Genomic DNA, 20,974 nt, shown 5'->3' on the forward strand with positions numbered 1-20,974 from the left:
ACTGAGCCAGGGATCGGACCTGCAACCTCATGGTTCCTGGTGGGATTTGTTTCTGCTGTGCCACATCAGGAACTCCTGTTTGTTTTTGCTGTTTGGTAACTTTATATTGCTTTAGGATATATATGGTCCTAAATCTCTTCCCACACTTTTTTTCTTAAACAAAATAGGCTGTAGATATATACAAGCAGTATATTAATTAAGCAAGAAAATATGATCACTCCTTTCATCCCTGTCGTACATTTGGTTGCCACTTAGAATCAACTACCAAGATGTATTTTACCTGACTTTATCCAAAGCCTGAAAGATTTGTGTGCTCATATAGAAATAGATCTTATTCTATAGGGTTAATGATATTTCTGAGTCATTGTGAGAAGTACAGTGCGATTCTGTAAAAAACAACCAGGCTTTGTAAGCTGGCTGTGGTTCAGCTTTCAATTTTACTTCTTTCTAAGTGGTTTGTCCCAGAGAAGCTCAGCGTCGGGCAGAAGGAGCAAGCAGCGAAGGCTGTCTGAAGAGCGTGCCAGGTTATAATTTTCCTTTTACCACACACAACGGACAGAGAACCTGTTTTTACGAAGGTATTTCCTTTTAGAAATGATTTGATAGGTCCTTTTCCCCTCAGGCAAATTCATCCTTTAATTATAAAGCCTCATTAGCTACTGTACTCTTTCATTCTAAAGTATTTTTTTCTTTTGCAGGTCAGTGTTTCCAGCGACAGTAGGGTAATAACGTGCGTGTTGATAGCTGAGAGTGGGTTCATTTCTAAAATATAGGGATTCACCCTAAGTGTTCATAGTATGACTCATAACGTCTCCTCGAGGCATTCTTTCAAAAGACCTCTTCCCACCCATGCTGCATCTCTTCCTAGACATTATTTCTACTCTTGTTAAGAGTTATTGCTTTACTTTGGAGAACAATTAGAGCTTAATAACATGTTCTTTGCTGAAATTTTATTTCTTGCTCAACAGATTATCCTAGAGAAGATAGGCTTGTCTACATATCTTGCAATTTGGCTGCCTGACATGACTTATTTTGTCCCCCAGACTGGTCTGTAAGCACAGCACAGAGAAGACATAACCTACTGCAGGAAAACCAGGGCCAGTTTTCTGTAGAGATGGTTTGGCAGCTGTGGGCATAGTGTGATTTCAGGCTATAGGGTGGGCTCTCCACCCACCCCTGGAATTCCTTTTGCTGAGGATAAAGCTGTTAAAAGGCTAATGTTGGAGTTCCCTCTAGGGTGCAATGGGTTAGAAATCCAACTGCAATGGCTCGGTTTGCTACGGAGGCACAGGTTCGATCCCCTGCCCGGCGCAGTGGGTTGAAGGATCTGGCATTGCTGCAGCTGCAGTGTAGGGGGCAGCTGTGGATTCAGTCCCTAACCCAGAAATTTCTGTATGCTGCAGGTGCAGTCGTAAAATTAGAAAAAGGCTAATGTTGTTGGGAGAGGTAGTACATTGACTTAAAACCCACTTGAAACCAGGTTTCCGCAGGAGAAAGACTTATATTTCTTCTGTGGAAACATAGGGAAAAAAGGATTTATATTATTGTCTGGGCTAGTGCTTCTCAACTTGAATGTATGTTGGAATCCTCTCCTCAAATGGCAGATCTCACTCAGAAGGTTGCAGGTGTGCCTGTAGATTCTGCATTTCTAAGATGCTCCCAGTGATGGCCACCTGCTGACCTCTGGGCCACACTCTGAGCAGCCAAGGGCTCCAAGGACTCTTTGCTCATCGGCTGGCCTCCCTGGGGCTGTGGAGAGCAGGGCCCAGGCTGAGCCAGAAGCAGGGCAGGCAATGCAGAAGATGAGGTCTGGGAGGAGTGGGCAGAGCCTCCCATCACCAGTGATAATGGATCTAAGCTAGGGACACGCAGACCTGGGGGTTGGGGCAAATGTCTTCACAGCCAGGCAACCCTCTGTAGTCCTCGTTGCTGGCTTTCTTGAGCGTGGTACCCACAGGGCAGGAAAATCAGGCTGTGCAGCCACCTCTGGCTCTGTCAGAACCACCCAGGAAAGAACAACTCCTTGAAGAAAGGACCACACCCCTCCCTTTGGCCCCATCCTGCCCTTGGCTGCCCGCACTGCAGCATCATTAATTGCATAACAGCCCAGGCTTTGGAATTAGATGTGGGCTTGAGTCCTGGCTGTCTTACATACTTGCCGTGACCGTGGATCTGTCCTGCATCTTCTGCAGACTTTAGCTTCTGCATCTATGAGGTAGAGAAGATACTAGTACCAATACACTGGGTTATTGTAAAGGCTACTAAAATATAGTATGAGTACCTGGCATATCCTAAATCCTTAACAAATGCTAGTTTTCCTCTTCCTCGCTGTCGTTATAGTCCTTTGACTTGATGAATCCTTCCTGAAGGTACTCCCTTTCCCGCCTTTTCTGGTGACTCCAGCCACCTGCTCTGTTTTCCTGTCTCATGACCCTGCATTTCCTTCATTTCAGGGTACTAGTGCCAGCAGTGGGGTTTCAGATAGTGGCACTGAACTGCAGCCCAGAGAGCAAAGCAGAGGAGCCCGGGTTTCTCGTTTGGTGGCCATGCTTGGTTGGCCTTGAGCTCTCTTGGGGCCCCACTGCCTCCAGGCCCTGCATCACAGCTTAGCAGCAGGGCCCTACAGCGAGGAAATGCTTCTCCTTCTCCAGCATTTGCTATGGGCTCCCTCCCAGTATGCCCATCTAGAGGGCTGGGACTTTACATGCTTCTTGGGGAGTCACATGCATGACTCAGTGTGCACCCTGAGAAGGGTGACCACTGTGGAGGGAGGTGTGACCTCTTTTGGGGGGTGTTTGGGGAAGATCTCACAAGACAGCAGCCTTTCCATTAGTCTTGCAAAGAGAAACCAGAATTCATTGGATCAGTACTAGGTATGGTCATGGCATGACCAACCATCCTGCTTGGCCTGAGACCAAAGGGTTTTTTGGGATGCAGAGTTTTTGTTACTAAAACCAAGACAGTTCCAGGCAAGCTAGAATGTTAGTCACTCCTATGAGTCTATCATGATGACCTGTCTGGATCGTAAGAGTCCTGTTTTCTCTCTCTCTTTTTAATGGCCACACCTGCAGCATATGAAAGTTCCTAGGTCAGGGTCAAATTGAGCGACAGCTGAGGCCTATGCCACAGCCACGGCAACGCCAGGTCCTTAACCCACGGAGTGAAGCTCAGGGATCAAACCTGCATCCTCATAGAGACAGTGTTAGGTTCTTAACCCACTGAACCGCAACAGGAACTCTTGAGTCTTGTTCTCTCACCAGTTATCTGGGAGCCTGGAGTCTGTGTCTGGTCCCTGATACCATATTCTGGAGCACGTGGTTGACTTCCCGATTCCAAATTCTGGAGCAGCACTGGCTTTCAGAGTCTCCATCTACCCTCTTGTCCTCCTCCTGGTGCTGGGACCTGTCTCCATTACCTGCTTGGGCTTAATGCCATCTTGAAATTCTTAATACCTTTAATGTTTGAATTTGTGATATATAGGTGAAGTGCAGTGGGACCACAGAGCGTGTGCTGGGTCATGGGCCATCCTGCCTCCCAGACAGGTTTTAGGCCACCGGCTCTCCCTGGCACCTGAATTTTCCCAACTCTCCCTGTCCCCACCCTGCCACCCTTTGACTGGGGTCTGGGAGCAGTGCTGGGGGCAGGGGTTGTTGGCTATACACACACCATGTAGTGGAGGAAGGACAGGACGGTGCCACCTGTGTCCCAAGCCAGCAGAGGGATGAGTGACTCGACAGGGATGTGCCTCTCCCCCATCCTGCATCCAGGTACCAGGCCATCCCAGTATGCAGGTTCCCGTCGCTTGGGTCGTCGGTCTGGGTGGGTTGGGTGCTGGGCCCATGTCAAGGGGAGCTCAACCTCCTTGCCCTTGGCCCAGGGCACAGGGTATCACATCAGCCCAGCAGTGATCAGAGGGCATCCTGGTGTGTGCACAGCCCCCCCCCCCCGGCAGAGTGGGGCCCCTGTGAGGGTCTGCAGTCATCCTTGCCAAGTGCAGCATTAAATGGCAAATAAAAGCTTCCCTGTCAGGGCAAGAGAGGAACTGTGGAAGAAAGGGAAAAAGCTTATTTTAGCAGCTTTAAAGGCACTTTTTTCCTGTCCTATCCACGGACCCCCAAGTTTTCATTTTGCTCTGAGCTGTGCAAATTGTGTAGCTGGCCTTCTTTCTAGGCTTCCCTGCAAACCTACGGCATCGGAATGTCCAGAATTGTAGCCTGGGAATCTGCATTGTGACATGTCCCCCGGTGCTTCTAATGGATGCTTAAGTCTGAGAGCTTGGTGGTGACGTTTTGCCCCAAGTTTCGCCGAATGTCCAGAATCGATCTCGTCTTCTCAGCCACCGTCATCCTCTGTGGCCAGTGTAGGTGGCATGGGTGATAAAAGAAAGAACTCAGCATCTCTGAGATGTCAACCTCTCCCACCACTGATTTCCAACTCAGCAGGGCCAGTGGAGCCAAAGTGGCATGAATGGGGACCTTTCAGCATCAGCACCTCTGTGCTCCTGGCACACCTCTTCTTCCTGGCTCAAGGCAGGGCTGTGCTTGCCTGTGTCTTTGAAGGAAGGGATGTGGCGGGGACCAGCCTTAGTGCACAATGAATGACTTTCCCTTCCTGCCTCCATGCCATTCCAGACGGTCCAGGCTTCACTGGTTTGTGTCCCTGTGTGAGGAGGACACGGAGCAGGGCTCTCCCTCAAGGGACATGCCACACGGACGAAATATAAACAGATGGATTATTTAGAACCACTGAGTTTTGTTGTTGATGTCACTGCAATGCAACCAGCCCCCCATAGTGGACCAGGCTCCGTTCTAATGAGCGTGACTCTCTGAATATCTTTTTTTTTTTGGTCTTTTTAGAGCCGTACCTATGGCATATGGAGGTTCCCAGGCTAGGGATCACATCGGAGCTATAGCTGCCAGCCTACACCACAGCCACAGCCACAGCAATGCCAGATCTGAGCCGCATCTTGGACCTACATCATAGCTCTTGGCCACACTGGATCCTCAACCCTCTGAGCGAGGCCGGGGATCAAACCTGCGTCTTCATGGATACTGGTTGAGTTCATTACCACTGAGCCACAACCGGAAGGCCCATGACTTCCTAAGTATCTTAGGTCCTGAGTGGTAAAGGAAAACGCAGCTGCACAGGACTTCCCACTTTGATTTTCTGGAACAGAGGAGGAAAAAGCAAGCATTTCCTTTTATAAGTCCTTGAACAGAAACTCTCATGGTGAAATAGTGTCCATCCTCCAGTCTTTGTGCCCTCCCTCCCTCCTACCCCAGAAGCAGTGACCAGTCGTGGACTTGGCTTCTGGAAAGGTCTTGCCACCCTGGAAGGGTCACTGAGAAAGGAAGAAGCCAGAGGTTACAAGGACACTGAGATATCAGGCAGGAGCAGGGTCAAGCCATCCAATGGATATTTTCAAGCTCAGAAAGTTTTCCTAAATTTGGGGTGGATTTATTCCCTGGTGCCCATTAGCTGAATTGCAGTTCAGGAAGCAGTGCTCTATCCTTGTAGGTCAGGCAATTAATGGACCCATGTGTCTTAGCCAGTAGGAATGAGGAGAAAAAACCCCTCTCAGCTGCCAGCTGCCCAAACCACAAGAAAAGGACACCTTCTCTGGTGCCCATGCAGGCTGGTGTTTGCATTTACAAGGATCACCTGGTCATCCTGCCGTCCCCCCTCCCTCCCTGAACAAGAGGGCACGCCCACTGGCTTGGAACCAGGATACAGGTGGTCATGGACGTTTCCAGTGGTTCCTTGAAGTTTTTGCCAAGTCCCTTGACCAGGATAGGAGGCAGCGTGTATTTTGCGAGGACTAAAGGCTGATGCTCCATTTAGTTTTGTGTTGTTTCATCATCTTGGGAAGCAGTTATTAGAGAATTTTAGAGATACGGTCCCCCCTTGAAGGGGAAGAGCTGGTCATACCTCTGGGCTTATAGCACATTATGAACTGTGCCCCTCTAGTGCTTTATTTTTCCATTTCCCCTCCATCCTCTATTTTTTATTTTATTTTATTTTTATTTTTTTGCTTTTTAGGGCCGCACCCATGGCATACGGAAGTTCCCAGGCTGGGGGTCTAATCAAAGCTGTAGCTGCCTGCCTACGCCACAGCCACAGCAACGCGGGATCCAAGCCGTGTCTGCAACCTACACCACAGCTTACGGCAACACCAGATCCTTAACCCACTGAGCGAGGCCAGGGGTCGAACCCGCAACCTCATGGTTCCTAGTTGGATTTGTTTCTGCTGTGTCGTGATGGGAACTCCCATCCTCCATCCCCACTCCTGTTTCCTCACCCTTTGCAAGCTTCTGCTCTAACATCTTTGCTCCTTAACCTGAAACACACGTGTGCCCTGAAGAACCTCTCACTCCCATGGGCCAGGCCTTCACTAGTGCCAGGCTCTGTGCCAAATGCTCTCCAGGCATCAGCTCTTTGACCCTCTGTGGCGTGTGGTCACCGACCTTTCTGTCCGTGCGGAGGTGGCTCCATCTGGGTCACACTGCCGGCATCTCTCTGTCCTCCTTCCTGGGTGGTGAGTGTGGCCTCTAGAGCTGGTCATGTCCAGCTCTGTCCTGTCCCTGAGCGCAGGCTTCTGCCTGGGCCACCCGGGCCTCCCACCCTGGGACATCCCACCTGGCGGTCACCGTCAGCAGACACAACCTGCATCCTCCAGTATCAGCTTCGCCAGAAGTAAAGGCGACATTTTGTCCTCATTGCCCTTGTTCCTTTGTCCTCTCAGTTGGTCTGAACCAGATAGGGGAGAGGGATGCTTTTATTGGACCCTTTTAAAAACTCTGACATTAAGTACTATCATTATTCCTTTGTACACATGAGGGTATCAAGGCACATGAAAGATGAAGGGAATCACCCAAATTTCACAGCTCAGAACCTAGAGTAGACCTTCTGGCCCCAGATCCTGCTCTCTCAACCATTATTATACACTGGTCATAAAGTACCATGTGAATATGTGTGTGTATCTGCATATGAATGTGTGTGGGTATATATATAATATATATATATATGTGATTTATAAATGTGATGCAACATCTAGTTTGATGTCTTCTGTATTCATGCACTTCATGTTATGAAGGTTTGATACCGAATGTGTACCTATCTCCTTGCTTCTCACCACTACGGGGTTGGCATTTGTATGGTTATGTGAGACTGTCTTTCACTATGATTTATTTGATAAGAGTGTTGGCGAGGAGGAAGTTACATGGGGGTATAAGTGAGGTGTGCATCAAAAGTTGCATCAGGGAGTTCCTGTCGTGGCTTAGTGGTTAATGAATCCGACTGGGAACCATGAGGTCGTGGGTTTGATCCCTGGCCTCGCTCAGTGGGTTAAGGATCCGCGTTGCCGTGAGCTGTGGTGTAGGTTGCAGACACGGCTTGGATCCCGCGTTGCTGTGGCTGTGGTGTAGGCTGGCAGTTAGAGCTCTGATTCGACCTTTGGCCTGGGAACCTCTGTATGCCATGGGTGCAGCCCTAAAAAGCAAAAAAAATAAAAAATAAAAATAAAAAAAAATTACATTAGATATTTAGAACTCATTTGCGTTTCCCCCCAGAAAGGTTTTAGAAATAAAGAGCTCTAAGGTATGCCTTAAAACCCACTCAGTCCCTGGTGTAGTTATAATAGTGTCATATTCTGCATTTGCAAAATGGATGGTATAAACATTATGGTATAATCTGCCCCTGTCTGTGTAGCTTCTGGGGTATGGGGGAGGAAAGAGGCCCCTGATTGGGGAATGGCCTAAGGAAGGAAGACCAGGGAGTGAGGGAGTGGGGGAGGGGCATAAATGGGTCCTGGGGAAATGGGGGGGCACCGTGTGGAAGGTTGGATGGTGGAACTTCGGGGCTCCACCCATCCTCCAACTCCAGACTCTCCTTTCCACCCCCATCTGCCATATGCAGATCCAGACATCAAGTTGGCCAGATTAGTGGGGTGGTTCCTGCTGACACGGAAGGTGATTTTCCGCTCAGCCCCCTTCTCCGCCAGCAGGAGGAACAGGAACGTGCTGCGCTTCTGCCCGCCTGGAGCGCCCAGAGCTGCGCTTATTCCACCTGGGGAGGTAGATCTGTCTGGCTGCCCTGCCCAGTTCCCTGGCTTGGGCTCCACTTCTTGTCCCCTCTGGGGTGCTTGAATCCCTGCCCCAGTTCCTAGCAGTGTCTCATCTAGATTTCAGGAAGCTGAGGCTCCAAGTTCAGCTCACTCACTCAAGGTCACCTGACTCTCAGCCGACGCTGAGCCAGCCACAGAACCCACCGGGTTCTCCTGATGTCCCTCAGCCTGGCCACACTGCTCTCTGCTGCCCAGCCACTGTCCCCACTCCACCCCACTCTGACCCTTCAGCCCCAGGCTTCCCCATTCCCTGCTCTTTAACACACTGTTAAACCCCGCTGTGAAGGCTGCCTGTTTGGGGCTCGCAGGAAGTCAGAGCACTTAAGTGGGAGCATTTGGGACACAGGAAGCCGTCTCATGTCCGGATCTGAGAGTTCAGCTGGCGATGCACCTTTTCATCATGGTGAAAGTGACTTTGAGTGTCCGGTTTTATGCCAAGTTAAGTGCAATCCTAAGGGTTTTGGCCAGCTACCAGCATCACCCTCATCTGGGCCAAGTGCGGGCCCTGCCCTGGCCTACAGATTCGTGCAGCCACAGGATTCCCGTTGCAGTGTGTGAGCGTGCAGGACAATCAAGCTCACATCCTGTATTCACAGGCCATGAGTTTTTATTTAATTACTCCTGTGACGGGTGTTTTTTTGTTTTGTTTTGTCTTTTGTCTTTTTAGGGCTGCACCTGCAGCATATGGAGGTTCCCAGGCTGGGGGTCGCATCAGAGCTGTAACTGCTGGCCTACGCCACAGCCACAGCAACTCAAGGGATCCGAGCTGCCTCTGTGACCTACACCACAGCTCATGGCAATGCTGGATCCTTAACCCACTGAACAAGGCCAGGGATTGAACCCATATCCTCATGGGTCCTAGTTAGGTTCTTTAACCACTGAGCCACAATGGAAACTCCATGTGGGTGTTTTAAAGGGAAAAAATGGTGCTTCAGACAGCATCAAACATAGACCCCTCACTGGAGACCCACGGCTTGCACAGGAGTTAGCAGCTTCCAGGGGCCAGAGTGAGGCTTCCCTGGGTCACATCAGTAGAGGTGGGTTTGAGGCATCTCAAGTGGAGATTAAGTGGATGGTTGGTCTGAAGTTTATGTGAGAAGTGTGGGCTAGAGATAAAAATCAGGTGTAAGATGGAAATAGTGCAAAGTAAGATGAGAAAAGGCTGAGAACTGAACTCTGGGTGACCTGGAGGAGAGGTGAGGAAGGCAGATGAGCCCATGCCCAACCCTTTGCAGAAATGTGACTGTGTCAGGAAGAGGGAGGTAGGTGGAGCCAGAGAGGGGTTTGGATGGAAGGAGAGGAATTTTCTCAAGACTTTCAGATGGAAGAGACATTTAAAAGCTGATGGGTAGAGCGTATTTTGCTTATTGAAATAAATCAGAGAAAGACAAATATTGTATGTTTTCATGAATAGCTGGAGTCTTAAAAATAAAACAAATGAATGAATGTAATAAAACAGAAACAGAGTCACAGATACAGAGAACAAACTAGTGGTTACCCTTGGGGAGAGGGATTGGAGAGGGGCAGGCAGGGAAAGGGGATTAAGAGGCACAAACTACTGGGTATAAAATAAGTAAGAATCAAAGATGTAAGGTATAACAGAGAATACAGCCAATATTTTATAATAACTTCATATGGAGAATAATCTACAAAAATAGCGATCAAATCAGATCACCATGTTGTACACCTGAAACTAATATTGTAAGTCAACTATACTTTAAAAAAAGGAGTTCCCATTGTGGCTCAGTAGGTTAAGAACTTGACTAGTATCCATGAGGATTTGGGTTCGATCCCTGGCCTCGCTCAGTGGATTAAGGCTCCACATGCCTTTAGTTGTGGTGTAGGTCAAAGACACAGCTTGGATCCCATGTTACTGTGGCTGTGGTGTAGGCTGGCAGCTGTAGCTCTGATTGGACCCCTAGCCCGGGAACCTCCAGATGCCACAGATATGACCCTCAAAAAACAAAAAAAGAAAAAAGAAAAAAAATAAATATTAAAAAGAACACAAAATAAGATCCAGTACAAGGCAGGAGGGGAACGGGATCCAGAACACAGAGGCAGGAGGCTCTGCTCCATTGGTCCAGAGGGAGGAGGAGATGTGCACATGCCAACGTGCTCATGGCTTTGGGGTGGGAAGGCAAGGGATTCCTTTTTTTGGTAGTTCTGATTTTACCAGCGTAAGAGAAAAGATCACCTTCAAGGGAGGAAAGAGAGGCCATGGGGGCAGTGGGTGGGAGTCTGAGAATCACAGATTCAGGCTCAGGACACAGCTGTGGCTGAGCGCTTGTTGCTACTCCTGGTGCTGATGACATGGTTGGCCAGGAGCCTGGACTTTGGACTGTATGCCCCTGCAGGGGTCAGCCACTGTCCTCCAGAAGCCAGACGGGGCTGCCATCTTTGCTGCTTCTAGAAATAATTCTTTAGCACCCCTGCCTTTTTGTATCCTTTGCTCTAGATGCAAAAATCTCAAAAGGAGACATCCAATTCGCTGAGCCTGGGTCAGGCACTGGTGCTGCCTGGCCTGTCAGGGGAGCCAGAAAAAAACTGGCATTTTTAGCTTCTAAAGTTGGAAGCGCATTCTCTTCCCAGCAAGATTCGTAAGGTGGGAAGGGCATTCAGGTCCTCAAGAGTCCCGCAGACAAAAGACAAAGACCTCTGACAAGGCCCTTTCTCCAGCTGTGCTCTGGGGGCAAGGTCCAGGCACAGAGAGGGCAACCCCTTCACCCAGAATTGGCTGTGACCTTTCTCAGGGTGGAGGTGGGTGCCTCTTCAGATTTGTGGCCTCTCTCATTTGAACTTGTTATTGTGACGATCAATATAATATAATTGACGATCAATATAATACCCTCCCCCCCTTTGAGAACTACCATGCTAGTAGATTTAGTGTTCAGAAAGCAAAAGACGGCTTTTGGTCCATGGACAAGTTCTAAGATGAATATTTAATCTGTAGCCCTGCTCTAGATTTGAAATGACACTTCAGCCTAAAGCTTATTCCAAAGGAAAAAAAAAAAAAGAGAGTAATATGCTGACTAATAAAAATGAATGTGCTGAGTCAATTTAAGTGGCCAGCATTATGGCCTACAGACACGTGCAGCTGTTAAAAAGGTCTCCAAAGTGCACTGTCATTAGTAAGAGCACTGGAAACACAGCCAAAGTGTCCTTTTAACCTTAGGTAACACTCTGATTTAGCCATGGATGCTGACTCTTTTTAAGAAAGATGTAACAGAGAGCAAGGAATAGACATGACAACTAAGTAGGAAAGGACCATTATGCCTGAAGGCCAGAAGTGACAATGGCCAAGAGGACAATGGAGGATGCAGACATTTCTTTTCTTTTCTTTTTTTTTTTTTTTGTCTTTTTTTTTTGCCTTTTCTGGGGCTGCTCCCTCGGCATATGGAGGTTCCAAGCCTAGGGGTCTAATCAGAGCTGTAGCCACCGGCCTGTGTGCCACAGCCACAGCAACGCAGGATCCGAGCCGCGTCTGCCACCTACACCACAGCTCCCGGCAACACTGGATCCTTTACCCACTGAGCAAGGCCAGGAATCGAACCGGCAATCTCATGGTTCCTAGTCAGATTCATTAACCACTGAGCCAAGAGGGGAACTCCAATGCAGACTTATTTCTGAAAAAGACGACGATATATCATTTAGAATCTGATTTAGGGTAAATCATCATCATTGAGAAATATTTTGTTGAATTTTGTCATGGCGTAAGCCACTTGTAGACATCAGTTTGTAATTTTTTAAGGAGTTGTGGAGTTAAACAAATTTAGATAGATTCAAGGAAGAATGAGATAACTTGGCCCCTAGTTATTAAAGCTGAGTGAGTGAAATCTCTTTGCCTTGGAAGAACATGAGACACAGATCCCTTGACCTGTATAGTTTGTCAGACAAATTCTTAGGCTGTTTATTAGTTCAGTGAGTGAACTAAATGTCCTACTTATATTATAAATTAGCAAAAAAAAAAAAAAAAATTGCGAATGAGGAAAAGTGAGCTTTATAAGGAGAATCAGGTCCTGGACAAAAAAAATTCCCTGACGGTTGAGTGTAGCTGTAGAGAGTTGGATGAAATATTGGATTTAGTTGTAAATTTGAGCTCAGTTCCTGGATTCCAATGGACTTAAGCTTATTAAAATCACCATGAAATCTACCTATAAATTGTTAGTTATGGATAAAATGCTCTTGCATCATGTATGTTAGTTTCAAGTTCTGCCTTTGAGTCTAGTTAGGGAATAATGGTTAAATGTCCACAAGGACTGAAAACCATGCTGTATGTCTTCAGTCAGTTTTTTCCTCTAGAGTTAAGAATGCATCAGTTATAGAAGATAGATGCAATGGGGGTTCCCGTTGTGGCTCAGCAGTAATGAACCCGACTAGTATCCATGAGGATGTTGATTTGATCCTTGGCCTCGCTCAGTGGGTTAAGGATCCGACATCACCGTGAGCTGCAGTGTAGGTCACAGATGAGGCTCCGATCTGGCATGGCTGTGGCTGTGGCTGTGGCTGGCAGCTGTAGCTCTGATTCGACCCCTAGCCTGGGAACTTGCATGTGCCACATGTGCAGCCCTAAAAAGACCAAAAAAAAAAAAAAAAGAGAGAGAGAGAGAAGGTAGATGCAGATATTTCACCTTCTCCTTGTCTTATATTTTTTTTCTTAAAATCTTCCATTTACGAAATAGTGGGCTTGTCATTTTTCAAGTTATTGGAATGATCCAAAAAAAATTTTTTTTTAAAGTTTCCACCATTTTATTTAAGAAGTACAAGTTTTTTTGGTTTGGTTGGGCTTTTGCACTGGATCCGAGGCACATGGAGGTTCCCAGGCTAGGGGTCAAATTGGAGCTGCAGTTGCCAGCCTACACTACGGCCACAGTAACGCAGGATCCAAGCTGAGTCTGCGACCTACACCACAGCTCATGGCAACACTGGATCCTTAACCCACTGAGAAAGGCAGGGATCGAACCTGTGTCCTCAAGGACACTAGTCAGATTGATGAACCTCTGAGCCACAACAGGAATTCCAGTGATCCAAATCTTTAGACTTAAACTGGTTGAGGGATTTTATTCCTCAGGCTATTGTAATTATGTTTAATGAGGAAGGGAGATACTATTTTTTTCTTTTCCTTTCCAGTTCTTCTCCTTTCCCTCCTGCTGACTTGAATCTTAATTCCTTAAAAAGGAGTTAGAACGATTGGCGTTGGTATTTAAAATCCGAGCAGGTGCCCATGTAGTATAAATGGCAGAAAGCTGTGCTGCTCCAAAGGGTAGGGGAGAAACTACGAGAGAAAGTTTAAGTCAGAACATCGAGGAAACATGTAGGGGCTAAAACTTGTCAGCGATGCAATGGGTTTCCTCTCAAAAGGAGAAGGTTGTTTCCCTGGGTGCAGGGTTGACCTGGGGCCTCTTGAGTCCTTCCTGTAAGTTTCTGGAATTATTTGCCTCCTCCATCCACCAAAGGTGAGCAAGTGCTTTTGGGAAACAGTAAGAGATGCTGAGAGCCATGGGGACTTTCTTCCCAAGCACACTCTTTTTGATGGTGCCAAGGTCTGGGTTTTATAGTGCAAAGTGATGATAAACCCACAAGAAAGATGTGCCCTCGCCCCGCCATTGGTAGATGTGCTCTTTGGACCAGGACAAAAGGATCCATTTTCAGGCCAGCTGAGTGGTATTTTCATTACTGGCCTTGATGGTTTAATGAGGATTGTACTTCATTTTGTAAGACGTTTTCAAACAAGATTACTAAGATGCAGTTTAATTCCATTTGACCTGCATTTTTCCTTCTCAGTTAAAACACTTCTATAAAATTAGCTCATTAAATAAGGTTTTCAAATGGGCATCAGCCACAATGGAGATTTAATTGTTTGGTTCCCCATCTGGGCACTTATTTTTCGTGGCTTTTTATTTGTATTTTTATATGAACTGTAGGAACATAGGTAGTTTTGTTAATAAAAATAAGTGTTTCAAAATGTCTCTCCATGGGTTACATATTAATGACAGCGGTAAAAGGGTAACTTTATAATAGGGAAATCTGGTGGCCCTCTTCTTAAGCAAGTGATCAAACATAGCATCACTGATAATAGGACAGCCTGGCATCCGCTGCTTCCTGGTGCTGTGCCATGAGAAGGAGATGCCACATGGGTAGTAATCCCGTCAAAGTGTTTACCCTGAATCAGATCATGAAAAAATAATCAGATGGGGGACCATTCTGTGACGTCAATGTCAGGAAAGACAGAAATTGCAGGAGGACTGCTCTAGATCAGAGACAAGAGACTTGACAAATAAATGTTATGTATTAACTCTTGATTGCATCCTGGGTTGGAAAAATACAGTGAGTGTTATTAAGCGAATCAGGGAAATTCAGATATGAACAGTTGGGTTATGTAAGATTTTCATGTAAATGATAAAATGTTTTAGGCATCAAGATGTTGAGTTTAGGTTGGAGAAATGTCCCTGTTCTTGGGAGACACATGCTGAAATATTTAGAGTTGAAGCATAATGATGTCTGAAATTTGCTTTTAAAGGATAAAAAAAGGTATCTGCGTGTGTAGACAGAGAAAGTACAAATGTGGCAGAGTGTTAACATTTGGTGAATCTGTTCTTTGAGCTGTCCTTTAAGTTTGAAAATTTTGCAAACTGCAAAGTTGGAAGAAGCAAATCAGGAAATGTTTCATTGTGGAACAGTATGTTTGTCATATTATAAAGCTCTGATAACTGATTTATTTCACATTATAGCTTAGACTTTTTTGGAGGGGTGTGCTGTTGAGTGAGGAAGCTCCTTTTGGATGTGACTTTAAATACATTTGCAAGATACTTTGCAATTTCATATGTCCCATTTATTAAATTTCATTTCAGTTTGACATTTATTAAGCACCTGCTCTAAGGAAATAGGAATGATTAAGACACAAAAATGTCAGTCCAGTGGGAATGACCTATGAGGACAAATATAAGCCACAGAGCTTAAGTGCTCCTTTAGATGGAGAATGTAGAATATGTATGAAGTGGATGTTATTGTCCCTCATTTGTGTACTTAATTCTTTTAATCTTTGAATTTAATTTTTTGAAAACTTTATTGGGTTATAGTTAATTTATAAGATTGTGTTAATTTCTGCTGTACAGCAAAGTGATGCAGTTATATATATATATTCTTTTCCATTGTCGTTTAATCTCACAGGATATTGAATTTAATTATCTGTGCTATGCAGTAGGACCTTGATTAAATATCTCGTATGATTGTTTTAAGTTGTTATTTTACGGACAAGGAAGTAATCGCTAAGTACTTTAGTGATGTACTTACATTCACATGGCTGGTAGGTGGCAGATTTGCTCCCAGGAGTTGATTCTTCTCTGCCCTTAGCAGTCCATTGCCAAAGTGGGGGACCAAATGGGAACACTTTGGGGTTCACCTCCACCTCCATGCTTACCAGCTGGTGCCTGCTTCCTGAACTTGGGGGTAACTGCACAGTTTTAGTATTCATCCATGCATTCGTGGTATTAATTGAACACCTATTATTTGCATCTGGAAAGGCTCTGGAATGAATAGATGCTGAGCTGTAGGAGCTGGAATTTCAGAGGTATCATGACACAGGGGTCACCTAGGGCCATCTCCTCTCACTGGCTCCCCCTGAAGGCTTTTGATGTCATAGTGCCTCTTGCTGCATCTTTTACAATTATTATCTACTTCATTAAAACATTATTTAAAAGACTGCTTTGTACCACCACCTAAACAGTCATCAACAAAATTCCAGCTACCTTTAGCTTGTTTCAGAAGCGCATGGAGAAAGGATGACAAGTGAGTCCCTTTCAGTCCCTTTTCCCTCCTTCTCTTAACTCCTAAATTCTGTTTCTCCGAAAAGGCACAACCTGGCGTTTGCGTTTCTGCTTCCAGTGGCTCCAAAGCCTGGCACTTTCTGGTTTAATAAAGGGCCCTCTTTGACATCAGTAAGCCTCAAGTGTCACTCATGTGTGCTTTGAAGTATTTTTCGTGATGAAAGAGCTAACATAAGTGACTGATAATAGGGGTTTAACGGAAGGAGCTGTTTAGAAGGCACACATTTAAAGTTATCAAGTAGAGGAGAAGAAATCCATACCTGTTGGTTTAACATGCGTGAACCCACTGTGAACCCACTTTGGAGCCCACTCACTTGGCCTCTGGAGCCATCTTGGATCTATAGGTCTCTGGGGAGATTTGCTGAAGCGCAAGAGCGCTTGGCAAGAATCCACTGCAAGTTGTACCACAGAGGTGGGGAGAGAGGAAACAGAGAGTCTGTCAGTGCAGATGGGCTCAGAGAGAAGGAAATGCGGCCAGCCTGTAGTCAAGGCACATGCACATGGGCAGAGGAATCTCAGAATCAAGTTCCTAAGACGAAATTGGGAGAGAAGCATTCAAGTGGGAAGTCTGGTCTGAGAGGTGCTGGGAATTGAGTTGGTAGAATCCTAGAGCTTATTAAATTAGGTCTGTGTGGTAGGCTCACGTAACAAGTGGAGGGTCACAGGGGGCATGTCTCCCCCTGCTGCTGGATGGTGTTTTGTTTTTTTTTTTTAAACTGCTGTGCTACTTTAAAGGGCTCATGCGTGGATGGACCTAGAGATGATCACACTGAGTGAAGTAAGTCAGAGAAAGACAAATATCATATGATACCACTTATATGTGGCATCTAATAAAAATAATACCAAAGAACCTATTTATAAAACAGAAACAAACTCATAGATTTCAAAACCAATCTTATGTTTACCATATGCCCACCACTGTGTAAAATAGGTCATTAGCAAGAATGTGCTGTATAGCACAGGAAAATCTTCTCAATAGTTTTTAATAGCCTATATGGGAAAAAAGAATGGATATATGTATATAATGACTGGTTTACTTTGCTGTACACCTGAAACTAACACAACATCCTAAGTCAACTATACTCCAATAAAATTAAAAACAAAAAAACAATGGGAAAAAGAAGGAGTCATGCATTATCTCAGAACAGGATGAAGGGACGCAAAGAGAGGTTTCCTCTGAGCCACCAAGACTGTTTCATTCATGAAGATTTGCAGTTAGCAGGAAGTTCAGTTTTGGAAAACCAGTGCACTCAAAGAGCCATTGAGATGTATTATTACACAGCTCCCCACCTCCAGGCTCCCTGTAATGGAATCTTAGCATATTTGGAAATAATGATGTTTGGATCTTCTCTGACAGTTATTTCCCCCAGGATGAAACAGGTCAAATATTGAGTATCTATTGGGTTCGGCAGCAGAGCCAGTGATCAGTGAGTAGAATATGCAAAGGTTCTGGATTTCTACACCTGCAGGATGTGGGCACCTTATTTTATCTCTCCAAGTCACACTTTCCTCATCTGCAAAGTGGGGTTAATAAAATCCCACTTTTATTGTGAGAATGTTTGTGAGGTGCTTCAGGCAGTACCTAGAACATAGTAACCATTCGATCACGTGCTATAAAATAAATTGGTTTTTTTTTTTGGAAGGGAACATTCCATGAGTGATAGGATTTTGATGGAAGAGGTCAAGAATGCTTTGAAGAATTCCTGTATCCAAAATGTTGCACTTATAGTCTCTCTTACTCAACATACCTAAAAGCAGTCTCATTTTGATGTGGTCTAAGAGAGTTTTTTTGGTTATTGCTTTTTTAGGGCCGCACCCGAGGCATGTGGAAGTTCCCGGGCTAGGGGTCTAATCGGAGCTACAGCTGCTGGCCTACACCACAGCTACAGCAACACCAGATCCCCAACCCACTGAGAGAGACCAGGGATCAAACCTGAGTCCTCACGGATACTAGTCGGATTCGTTCCCCCGAGCCACAGCAGGGATTCCCCGAACAGAGATTTTAAGGGAAATATGTTTGGTCTGATTTTCCACACTGGGAGTACTTGGATTTCCTGTGCGTTCTTTCTCTATGTGAGAATGGTACATGTCTTCTGGAAGTTATTTCTCCTACCTTTAGGTATGGCTTTATGGTTTTCAGGTACCTTATGATTTCTAATTAGCTTTTCTCGATGAAGGTGGATCATTTTTTCCAAGGATGGGTAGGCAGTCTGGGAGTGTTCCTCTGAACCCAGGGAAGCAGATTTTTCAAGATTAAAGAACAGATGTCTGGGACAGAACTGGCTGAACTGTTTTCAGTAATTGGTGGGACAGTGCTTCCTGCCGCAGAGAATTAAGCGAAGGGGTTTCTTAGGGCCAAGGATAATCTCTGTGACCAAGAGTGGAGGTTCTCAAAGTGTGGTTGAGAACCCACAGGGTCCCCAAGATCTCTTAGGAGGTCTACAAGCTAGGAGGTCCTTCTTTTTCCCATTACAGGCCTATGTGAGACCAGCTTTTCTTCAAATACTTTAACCAAAACCCAAAATATCACAACAAATTGAAGAAGCAGATATGAGACCCCAGCAGTATTCTATGAAGGTAGACATTTAAAGAGATTTTAAACATATAAAGCAGAGCCACTGTTCTTAATATAACTTTTGTATTTTTGGAAAATAGAGTAATTTTTAATAAAAATAACGTATTTAGGGTAACATGTAATGGGTTTATTATTTTAAATGAGTTAGTAATATATATTTTAAATTTTTCTTAGTTTTAATTTTTAATATGGTACATATCAATAATTATAGCCCACATAAAGAAAAGCTTTTTGAAGTCCTCAATCATTTTTTAAAATGTAAATGTGTCCTTGAGATTAACATTTGAAAAATCATTGCCCTAGAGATTTTGGCTTCCAGTATTGTGTTTGGAGCATTTACAAGTAGCTAATAGTTCTGAGACTTACAAAAGATATGACTCTGGAGTTCCTGCTGTGGTGCAGTGGGTTAAGAATCTGAGTGCAACAGCTCCGGTTGCCGTGGAGATGCAGTTTCTATCCTAGTCTGGCATAGTGGGCTAAAGGATCCAGCATAGCTGCATCCTGAATTCAGTCCCTTGCCTGGGAACTTCCATATACCATGTGCACGACCGTAAAAAAAAAAGGTGGGAAGAGAGGAGATGAATGGAGATGGCCCGGGGGAAGGAGGTGCCACACTCTACCAAGCAGCTGCTCAGATCTCAGTTCTGTAGCTGTGAGCTCTCCAAGACCTAGCACCAGGGCTGTGGTCACTCCTGGGAGACATTCAGGGCTATACTGTCGGCCCTTGGTCCTGGAAGAGCTTAGCACATGATCACTGTAGTTTGACATCAGACACCTCTGAAAGTACAGACTTGAAGATGCTGTGTAGCCTGGTTGAAATTCAAGGGTATAATGATTAAGGTGTGACAAAGATTAATGTATAGATTCAGTGGACAAAGAAAAATGATTATTTTGGTTTTGGACATGTTAAGCTTGAAAGGCTGCACCCAGGTAGAGATGTCCAGTAGGTAGTTAGAAATGGGATCTGGATCTCTGTAGAGGTGGGGCTGGATGTGTTGCCTTGGGAACCAGCATTCTATAGAGATGGCGGAGGGTGTGGACAGACACACGGACTTGAATAACTCTTGCTCCTTTGCTTTATCAGCTTTTCCATGTGGCCTATGTTTTAATCAAATTTGCAAATTCTCCTCGCCCTGATCTTTGGGTCTTGGAACGATCTGTTGACTTTGGAAGCACCTACTCACCTTGGCAATATTTTGCTCGTAAGTAATCTTGCCTACCATGTTATGAGGGGTTGGAATCAGTTGCAACAGATCAAGACTGTGGGTTTAACTAGAACATTAGTCTCTCAGAGAGGCTAGTCAGGGGCTGGTCAGTTATAACTTTCTAGGTTACTCTATGTCTCAAGCATGTGTGGTGAATTCCAAGGATACACATGCATAATTCGAGTGGAAACACCTTTTATGAAAATGGTTCTTGCAACCATTTAGGGGGAAGCAGTGTACAAAATAACCGGGCCATAGCTCTAGTCCGTTCCCTTTTTTGTAGCATTAGGAACTAAGTTCCATCTTCATGGAGCCTGCCTTTCCCATTACTTACCTTGACCCTGTCATCTTCACTAATGAAGAACATCTGAATCTCTGAAGCCTACGATGAATTAAGGTGGCCAGGAATTTTGCCTGCAGAGGCATTGGGTTTGCCGTGAATGCCCGTGGGAGGGTAAACTTGCCGAAAGAGGAGTGAGGATTTAGAACCATATCGCCAAACACTCCTCTTGAAAGTCACGTGGCCTCTGAGGGCTTGGTATTTTCTTTCCCGAATTAAGAGCTTCATTCTAAGCATCTATCTAAAAAATCTTAAATATTCCTCTGTTCTGTCCCTCTTCATTTATTTTCTTAAGGAAACATAAGAAGATTTCTTAAGAGATTTATAACAAGATGATCGTATTTTATTTTCCATTATGAAAATGTTTCCTTCCTAGATTCCAAAGTAGACTGTTTGGAACAGTTTGGGCGGAAGGCAAATATGGCCATCACCCGAGATGATGATGTACTTTGTACTACGGAATATTCTCGAATTGTGCCGTTGGAAAATGGTGAGGTAAGTGGATTTGGGAGACTTTGAGAGATAAGCATCAGAAATGAACATGACAGTATCAAGTTTTTCATAAATGTGAAACTTGCACTTTCAAGGAGATCTAACACAGAGCATGATGGAAACCAGTTCTTGGGACTAAATGGTACAGGAATCACATGAAAGATTCTTAGATTGAGTTGGGTTGGAGATTCTTTTTTTTAAAATTGAGGTATACTTGACATTGTCAATTCTAGTTAAAGTCTCTAATGTTCCTTGGGAAGTCAGGATTCTGGATTCAAGGCCAACAGGTGGAAAAAAATGTAGAAAGTGGGTTTCTGGTAATTGTGTGAAGACCCTGCCAACTGCCTCACAAACACATTAGCTCCCATGAGAGTGTAGAGGTGAAGGGTTGATATCAGGACTAATCCCTGCTTCCTT

General features: G+C 45.2%; 1 protein-coding gene across 2 annotated transcripts in view; it reads left to right on the forward strand.

Moving 5' to 3' along the window:
- The window catches only part of LAMA3 (laminin subunit alpha 3), a 256,883-nt gene that overhangs the window by 37,316 nt on the left and 198,593 nt on the right, over window positions 1-20,974 (forward strand). The window contains exons 1-3 of one of the 2 annotated variants that reach the window (XM_021096186.1): window positions 18,362-18,522; window positions 19,605-19,722; window positions 20,442-20,560. In XM_021096186.1, coding sequence (XP_020951845.1) covers window positions 18,496-18,522; window positions 19,605-19,722; window positions 20,442-20,560 — 264 coding nt within the window. In that variant the 5' untranslated portion in view covers window positions 18,362-18,495. Of the gene's footprint in view, window positions 1-18,361; window positions 18,523-19,604; window positions 19,723-20,441; window positions 20,561-20,974 lie in introns of those variants that run through there. The other variant, XM_003482042.4, reaches the window with a different exon arrangement.

Source organism: Sus scrofa, chromosome 6 (assembly GCF_000003025.6).
Source record: "Sus scrofa isolate TJ Tabasco breed Duroc chromosome 6, Sscrofa11.1, whole genome shotgun sequence".
NCBI lineage: Eukaryota > Metazoa > Chordata > Mammalia > Artiodactyla > Suidae > Sus > Sus scrofa.